The 9567-nt window shown below is 36.2% G+C and overlaps 1 protein-coding gene across 1 annotated transcript; it reads right to left on the reverse strand.

Moving 5' to 3' along the window:
* Positions 1 to 674: 674 nt before the first annotated feature.
* On the reverse strand, positions 675 to 9225 carry LOC109062215 (gastrula zinc finger protein XlCGF57.1-like). The gene is made up of 3 exons (XM_019079297.2): positions 9149 to 9225; positions 8068 to 8202; positions 675 to 3370 (listed from the first exon to the last, which is right to left on the reverse strand). The coding sequence occupies exons 2-3, from the start codon at positions 8150 to 8152 to the stop codon at positions 1836 to 1838; spliced, it is 1620 nt and encodes a 539-aa protein (XP_018934842.1). The 5' UTR covers positions 8153 to 8202; positions 9149 to 9225; the 3' UTR covers positions 675 to 1835.
* Positions 9226 to 9567: the final 342 nt, after the last annotated feature.

Below are 9567 nucleotides of genomic sequence, written 5' to 3' on the forward strand. Positions count from 1 at the left end.
TTGACTTTTTTTGTATTAAAAACACTTTTCTTTTATTGGTCGGATGAAATATGCTAATTTTTTGAGATAGGAATTTTGGGTTTTCATGAGCTGTATGCCAAAATCATCAGTATTAAAACAATAAAAGACCTGAAATATTTCAGTTGGTGTGCAATGAATCTAAAATATATGAAAGTTTAATTTTTATCATTACATTATGGAAAAGAATGAACTTTTATCACAATATGCTAATTTTTTGAGAAGGACCTGTATATATAAAAAAAATGTGACAGGCCCACATTTAAAAAATGGTCCAGCCCATCCGGCATTTGCCAGATGGCCAATCCGCCTCTGCTGGCAGGTGTGTTGGAGCAGGTTTGAGCTAAAGAGCATTGGACAAGTTTGGACATCCCTGATCTAGGGGATCAAGAAGGTCATGCTGGATCCGCTCAGCTGAGTTACTGAGCCTGGGGCCATATTTACAAATAATTTTATCCTACCTCAAAATTTCAATATATTTTCAATTATTGAGTTGTGTTGCAGATTTATAACAACAGTCAAGAACTTCCGAACTGTTCTGATGATGCAGATTTATAACAACAGTCAAGAACTTCCGAACTGTTCTGAGGTAAAATTTTCCCCCCTTATCTAAGTAAAAAAAAGATGAAAAATTACAAGTCCTAAAACTTAGAACCTGGTAAATTTTTCCCCCCTTATCTAAGTAAAAAAAAAAAAAAAATGTTTTCATTCCCTTCCCGAGCACTAAGGCCAGCAACACATTAGCTCTTTCCAGGCTTTCATGTTCAGTCAAAAGAGGAGAAGATGCTCCAGAGAGTCTGTAATCAAGATAAAGATACCGTGACGTTCAGCAGAGGGGAGGGGGGTGTTTATATAATTTTAGTATCGGTCTGCAACATAAGATTGTGTGAGACAGTAGGGGCTTTCGCACTGCGTAGTTCTAGGAACTAGCCAGTAGGGTAGTTCCTAGAGAACCAATTTCTCACTCGGGCCGTTTTCCTGGTTGCATTCGCACCGGCAGCAGGAACTCTGAAGCGGCCGATAGCGATGTCTTTTTATAATGGAGATGGAGATGTAAACGCACAATTAACACGATTGAAAGAGCAAAAATTTGGGCTAAGAGACTCATTTTTCCATGACAACTTGGCAGTGTTACATATCATCGAAGCTGAGAAAAGAACACAACACTGCAGACAACAGGTAAAAAACGTAAGCACAGTTTTCCATGTTCATGGAGTAAATGTTTACATGGCTTTTTAAAAATGCCGGGTGGCCAGTGTTTCGTGTATGTTTGGCCAATCAGCATACACTTGGTGTCACTGATAGTTCCTATAGAACTGTTTTAGACCCTGCTCTGAAGTAGGAGCTAATTTACTTCCTCCAAACAGAGTTCCTAGAACTAAAACCGTTTCTTGTTCCTGTCGTGGGAAAACGCCAAAAAGTGGGTAGTTCCACAATTAATTCAGGTACTATGAAAAGGTTCCCGTGGTGCGAAAGGCCCTAGTGTTAAGCTATAAGGCAACCCACAATGGGAAACAGCTTCCAGATGTCATCAAAGAAAGTCCAACAACAGCAAAATTCAGGTTCAGATTGAAAACATGTTTAAAGCAAAATTTAAATCAGATAATACAATGTTTGTTATTTCATTCAGTTTGTCTTTTAATTTCTGAGTTCTCATTTACATTGTGGCATTTCACAGCAAGATATAATTTTGTCATTCTAATATTTAATATTAATAAATTAATATAATATTTTTAATATTAATAATACTAATAATTTAATATTTTAAAAGTTTTAAATGGAATCAAATATATGAGTGATGAGCTATACATTTTAAATTAATTTCGTACAATACATATTTTCTGGTGCCATTTTAAATTGCTGAGCCATTTAAAATGCTTTCCACATATAGAACACAAATAGGGTCTCACATATGCATGACTTTTCAGGTGCATCTGTAAGTTTGATGGCAATAGAATTTTTTTATTGCACTGAACATAATCAAATCTCTTTCCTCTAGAGTGAACGTGCAGGTGTTTTTTAAAATGACTTCTGTTTCTAAACCTCTTGTCACACTCAGACATCTGCAATTTCTTTACAGAATGAGTTTGCAAATGACGTTTCAGGTCTCTTTGATATGTGAAACACTTTTCACACTGAAGACACGTGAAAGGCTTCTCTCCAGTGTGAACCCTTACGTGAGTCTGAAGGTTTCCTTTACGTGAGAAGCTTTTTCCACACTGGAGACAAATAAAAGGCTTCTCTCCAGTGTGAACTCGTATATGAATCTCAAGGTTTGCTGCGTTTATGCAAGACTTTCCACAGTGATGGCACATGAAAGTGTTTGCTCCAGTGTTATTACAATGAGTTATTACATGATTCTTAAGTTCTTTACTCTCTGTGAAACTCTTTCCACACTGATGACACAGAAAACAGTTCTCTCTTGAGTGAATCCTCATGTGGTAATTAAGCGTTACTTTATGTCTGAAACTCTTTCCACACTGATCACACGTGTAAGGCTTCTCTCCAGTGTGAATCCTCATGTGAACCTTGAAGTTTCCATTAAGTGTGAAACTCTTTCCACAGTGATGGCACATAAAAGGCTTCTTTCCGGTGTTAGTTACTACACAATTCTTAAGGTGTTTCCTATTTGTGAAACTCCTTGGCTTCTCTCCAGTGTGAATTTTGACAGGAGTCTGAAGATCACCTTTTTGTGAGAAGTGAAGTCCAGTGTGACATTTCATGTGGGCATTAAGGGTTCCTTTACGTGTAAAATTATTTCCACACTGAATGCATGTGTACGGCTTTTCTTTGGTGTGAATTCTCATGTGAGTCTTAAGACTTTCTTTTCGTGAGAAGGTGTTCCCACACAGTTTGCAGGTGTAAGGCTTCTCTCCAGTGTGAATTCTCATGTGGGTATTAAGGGTTCCTTTACGTGTAAAACGGTTTCCACACTGAGGGCATGTATAAGGTTTCTCTCCAGTGTGAAGTCTCATGTGAGTCTTAAGACATCCTTTTCGTGAGAAGCTGTTCCCACACTGTTTGCAGGTGTAAGAGTTCTCTCCAGTATGAATTTTCATGTGGGTATTAAGGTTGCCTTTATGGGTAAAACTTTTTCCACACTGAGGGCATGTGTAAGGCTTCTCATCTGTGTGAATTTTCATGTGGACATTAAGGTTTCCTTTTTGAGTGAAACTTTTTCCACACTGAAAGCAGGTGAAATAACTTCCAGCTGTTTGAGCTCTTTTTTGTGAGGATGTCTGTGTGCAACTAAAAGATTTTTCACCATTTATAAAATCATGATGTTTCTCATACTGGTCTTTCTCTTTCATTTCATTCCATTCTTGTCTCTCCTCTTTCAAAGCCATCAAATCTAAAATGAAGAAAAAGACAAACACTAGTTAACCTCAATTTAATGGCACAAAGCAACAGACATCAAGACCAACATAAAAACTGTATCAAAACTACCATAAAGCATCAAAATCAACATGTATGCTAGATCCTATGCACTAAGCTACCGAAAGAGTTGTTATCTGAAATCTCAGAACCATCTTTCAGTATTGTCCGAAAAGGCTATTTTCAGTTATCAAACACAACTTTCCCCAGGAGAACTGGTTTATTACAGAGCGATCACTGCCATTCATGTCTACTTTATTAAAAAAAATAGTGTCCCCTTAACTGTTTAGTTTTGCAGAGAAACTATATTTGTAAACCATTTCAGTCGGAATTTAAGCCCCATCGTAACACAGAAACTGTGCTTATTACAGTTACATTTCTCTTCTACTGCTATTAGATCTTTTGACAACATAGACCAGGGCTGTAAAAAAATCCCACATAGCACTGGTGCTACAGATGTTGAAAGTTTCGTAGCACAGGCCACACAATTGTGTGAATGTTACATCTCTGAAAACAACCACAAGTAGTGCAGTTTAAGCAGGCATGTGGCAGGCAAAGGACATTAAATGTTGCATACAGGACACACAAAACTAATAAACGTTTTCAGAGAAACATTTTATTTATTTGCCCAAAGCAACAGACTGCAGAAACATAACATCTATTGCCTGACATTGTCTGTTTTGTTTATATAGCGCAATATCACAATCCAAACAACATCCATTTACAAAGCAACCTCATGACAAAATTAAACTTAAAATTCCATGCACCAGCTACAAAATAATAAAAACTGATGACACATACTCATTGGGGTGAAAAAGGTGACAAAATTGCATGCCATTAGAGCTGAAGATCTTTGCCCAGACCCCACGGGACCTGGCGGGTTCGGTCAAGGTTTGGGCTTAATTTATATCAATTTTCACGGGCTCGGGCTTGCGCTCCGGCTTGTGCGGTAAATGAGCAGTCATGTGATGCATTTCGATTAGCGCGAGAAAGATGCGAATATGGATGCTGAGGAGGTGAAACGGAGGTTTGCCTCTCGCGATTATGTTTTGGTTGCACCAGCAACTAAAGCAAAGTCTGAGGTGTGAAAAAGTTTTGACCATGTGCATAATGAGAATAATGAGCCAGTGGGTTATGCTGCTGGATGCACGATCAGTGAGCGCAGGACCATGCTGAAGCCATCTACAGTGAATTCAATAATTTTCCTCCACAAAAACATGTAGCCCAATCATGGTGAGTAAAGGTTTTTCAAATTATAACTAAATATTAATTGAGTCTTAAATGCATAATGTAGACAGAGTATATAGGCTAATGTTGGTATTATTCTTTTATTATATTTCAGCTGCTATTCACCGTCGCATTGAGGCTGGATTGCGGAGAGAAGCCACAACAAATCCCGCGGCGCCTTTATCTTAATTTCGTTATTGCCAAATACCCATTGTAATTTACAGAGGACTTATTTTATTTCTTTGTTCCAACTTCCAAGTGGCCTATAGCCAAAATAAATTATGTTAAAACATGTATAAATGACTGATTCTTGACAAAAGGCAAAAGAGCTGTGTACATGCGCACATTTGAATAATGTCGGGCTGTTAACGCATTCAGGCTTTTAAAAAGCTGTCAATCAAAATGTACTTGTCGGGCTTGGGCCGAAATCTGTCGGGCCTAACTTTTAAGGCCCGATTACAGCTCTACATGCCATCTGGTGGAAACAAACACTTATAAAATGAAAATGTCAGTAAATGATTACTATGATTACTATAACCAGTAGATGGCTGCAGAGGATCACTCATTTGCTAATTATTGTCATGTTTTGCTTTTGGATTACAAAATGACTATTAGAACCATTTCCATCATGTGCATGGAAAGTCACCGTCTCATGCTATTTAGATGAAAATATAAAACAAATAAGTTAATCATTAATGCTAATAATGTATAATATATTATTTACATAATGCATTGAATAACTTAAAATATTTTTTGCACAGGTTTATTTTGAAATAGACTTGTCAGGTGTTTTGTCCAGTCTGTTGCTATGGTTATCACCGTCAATTACAGCAATTTCAGGTGTGACTCATAGAAGAATTTAGCAGATTCACTCCCGTAATAAAATGCATGTCACTTCTAAAACTTGTCAGTTTACGTGGATGTTGCAGGAAATGGCTCTATTTCTGCTGTTCCATAAGCACCACCTACTGTCAGACAATGGATTTTCATTCAGCCCGTCTGGCATATTTGTTCAGACCAATGCGAAAACTGGACCAAATTATTGTTGTAAATCTTGAATAGTGGATGATAAATAAGCTAATGTGCATTCTAAAAATCTCAACACTCTCTCTAAAGGTGCATCTAAATGAAGAGGTGGAGAGTCAGGAATGCAACTTCATCCTTGCGTCACCGACTCAGAAAACACTATTTATTAGTAAATAATTCAAATATCTCCTTCCTCTTTACCCCTAACACAGATTAGATTAGAAAATGCATGATCTGGAGCGGAGCAGAATGCGGGAACAGAGCGTTTTTAATCCATTTCAAATGGAAGTTGAGCTCACACAATTTAGGAATGAACTGAAAAAAGCTTTTACATATATACATACACACACGTTAAACAAAGATGACAAATCTCTCAGGCAACCTGAAGCAAAAAAAAAAAAAAAAGAGAGAGAGAGGAGGAAAAGAGGAAACAGGACAACGGTAAGCATAGCCACCAATTTATGTTTCTGCCCACACTCTATTCCACTCCAAACCAAATATAAAACATTTTATTCATCATTGTTTCCATGAACAAATGAAAATGGGCTAGGTCATCAAGCAAAAACTGTTCCTTAAATATTTTAACATTCTCATTTTTTACAGCCTAATTAATTAAAAATTATATATTTTTTCTCTATTTGATATTGTGCTTGAATTCATTAGGCAACACAAAATATATTTGAGAAATGGAAAGACTGCAAATACACTGCTAACAAAAAAAAAAAAAAAAAATTATTTCATGAGCTTCGCACAACTCATTCACTTGTTATTTCATCAGTCAGTCATGGAAGTCTGGTGGTTGATGGGCTTCTGGCAACATTAATTCCGGGAGAGAAGACAATTATATAGATTTGAGTGCACAGGTTTGAGGGTGCACATCCGAGTGGGAGCACGTCCTGTTTTGTGCATTATATATTGTTAGATGTGTTTTTGTCACGCAGTTGTGTTGTAGTAATTGCACACGATGAAGGAGTAGAAATAAATAAGGTTTATAATAAACATCAACACACATTGACCATTCAAAATAACATTAATCCAGGACGGAGAATAGACAGAAACTGATGGCTTATAAAGACAGGCAAACCAAGGAGCAAACGAGATGATTAATACAACACAGGTAGAAACTGAAACTATGGAGCTGTTAAGCAGTGATGTACGAGGCGCTGTTTCCGGGTCCAAGCCTCAACTCACTTCACTTGAGAAGATTCAAGATTCAAGATTTTATTTGTCACGTACAAGTTATATGGCATACAACAAGCAATGAAATGTAGGTCTGGCATACTCTTTTTAGACTATGCAAAAAATAAGAGAAAATTAAATACAAATAATGAAATATACGAAAAAATAATATTAAGAAGAAAAAATAAGAAAATTATTAAATACAAATAATGAAATATACACAATATATTAGACTACTACACAGATGAAGTGCAGAGATGCTACACAGAAACTGCTGCTCAGATGATGTGCAGTGAGGATGAGTTGCATAGCTAGGTTATCTCAAAAAACTGCAGTGTGCAGAGAGTTATTGGGTAACCCTACACTCCCAGAGTCTCTAAAGTGTAGTGTGTTTAATGTCCATGGTTTAGTAGTCTGATAGCGTGGGGGAAGAAACTCCTTCTGAGCCTCTCCGTTTTTGCCATCAAACTGCGGAAGCGTCTGCCTGACTGTAGCAGATTAAACAGTGGGTTTCCAGGGTGGGTGGAGTCTTTGAAGATCTTAATACTACCTCAACAGCCGTTTATGAGCACTATTTATTCATATTAAAAATTTAAGCTAAACATTCTTAAACGAAAGGTGTACAACACAGTCTCCATGCTCACAGCATCCCAAACACAAATAATTTTAATATTTATTTATTTAGATTTTCATTGTCTGGCTATCTGGGATTTCGGTATGGAGTTAAAGGTTAGAATTATAATTTTTTTGGTAGTATTATATCACATTGTGAGTGTATATTAGCATCTTTTGTTGTTTTCTTGTGGTATCTAATAAAGCATTTGGACGCGGAAGCGGTGACGCATGAAGTCAGACTTAACAACCCCATTGATAACCAATGAAGACAGGAAACAGGAAGAACCAAATAGGGGCAAACAGGAACTCAATAGAAACACACACGTGACAGTTTTGTCCACATTTGTTTAGTTGTATAATTATATCACTAGGTAACAAAGATACATAAAAAAAAAAAAAAAAAAAAAAAAAAAAAAAACAATCTTTTAAAAGGGCCTTGAAGGCAACATTAGTATTTGTTTTGTCATGTAATCTCAACATGACTGCCCACGATGCGACCCCCCATATGACATCCATAAAAAATTTCATTAATCAACTCATATGACTTAAAAAATGTCATTAATTACTGTTGAAGAAAACATAATAAGGATCAAATGACAGAGTTTGGGTTTGAGAATGAAAACCAACCTGCTTGTTCCTCTGTCTCTTCATGTTTCATTCTGAATGCTTCTTCTATATCCATGTCTTCACTCTCCTCTTTAATAAACGCCATCTTTATAACTGAATGTCACGTGGATCTCAGTTCCTTCACCAGGAGTTTTTCTGTGTGTTTGGACACAAAAAAAAATCAAAAATAAATCTCAGTAAAAAGTTCTGTAGCCCACTGGGGGGGGGGGGTGCCAGTCAGAGTGCTAATTAATGGACTTAAATGACCTGATTAACCAACACCTTAAAAAAAAAACTAATTATTAACAATTGTATTTAACATTTTAAAAAATGATTTGAACAATTTAATCAAAAAAATCACTACCACCACTACTGCCATTAAAAAACAACAAAAACAACCCCAATTGGCATTTGTGTGTTTTCTCCCATCACATAATATAATGGTTCAATTACTTACTCGTAAAGTCACTGTCAATCCCTGAATAAATCAGCTGATTTGAACAAATTGTTCAAATTGAGTGTTGTTTTTGTTGTCATTTGTAAGTTCAAATTGAGTGTTGTTTTTGTTGTCATTTGTAACAATAGTTGGTAGATATAATGTGTTTTGAACAAGGAAGACTAAAATACAGTAGAATCATACAACATAAATAATAAAAACACTGTACTGCAGAGTTTTGCTACAACATTAATTAAACACATCTAAACTAACTAATCAAGGTATTCAGAATGAACACTTACACTAAGTGTGTTGGAGCTAAACTCTGCAGGACGCTGGCTCTGCAGAAACGTTTGGGCACACCTCATTAATGGATACAGTGATATCTGTGCTAAGGTGTATAAAATAAACAAAGAAATGTTTGTTTCTCTCTCTCTCTTTCTCTCGCAGACTTCAACTTTACTGTCAACTGATTTTACGCGAAAAGAGATTCACCTTTTCTGTTAGTAATGCGTAGATTAGCTTTACTCACACGACTTATTTCAATGCAATGTTACATCCAGTAAATATTAATTCTTTTAACATCGCGTGTAAGAACAAACAAAAAAAAAATGTCTGAATGGTTTGTATTGATTTAAACACTTTACACGCTTAAAAATCACAAACCTTTCTTCTGCCGAATCACAACAGATGCAGAAGAGCGGCGCAGCTTTATGACCTCACATAGACAGACCAAAATAAAAGTCCTATACAGTACATACAAATGTATAGCGCATATAAATTTAAGTGAGAAGTGGAAAACCTAAGGTAAACACAGACAAAACATTTGTCAGAGGTCTTCTGAGTTTTGTTTTTGATGACATGTTTAAATACATGTTGTCCAATGATGTGCTGAAAATAATTACCAGTAAAAGTGTGTAGCACATCTAATATGGGAGATTCTATTTAAAAGGCAAAACAGTCATGTTTGAGTGTAGAAACCATTTATATCAGGGGTCAAGAAGTAATTAAAAAAAAAAATGTTTTTTTAGAAATGCATTTTTAGAAAGAGCCATATGTATACAAGTAAACACGGTTTGTCAATA

Source organism: Cyprinus carpio, chromosome A4, assembly GCF_018340385.1.
Source record: "Cyprinus carpio isolate SPL01 chromosome A4, ASM1834038v1, whole genome shotgun sequence".
NCBI classification, from domain to species: domain Eukaryota; kingdom Metazoa; phylum Chordata; class Actinopteri; order Cypriniformes; family Cyprinidae; genus Cyprinus; species Cyprinus carpio.

What these genes read in the sequence shown, in the direction of transcription:
- LOC109062215 (XM_019079297.2), bottom strand. Translation starts at nt 8,152, where the DNA reads ATGGCGTTTATTAAAGAGGAGAGTGAAGACATGGATATAGAAGAAGCA. An exon ending in AGAGACAGAGGAACAAGCAG is followed by an intron (nt 3,371 to 8,067) that starts GTTGGTTTTCAT and finishes TCTTCATTTTAG; the next exon opens with ATTTGATGGCTTTGAAAGAG.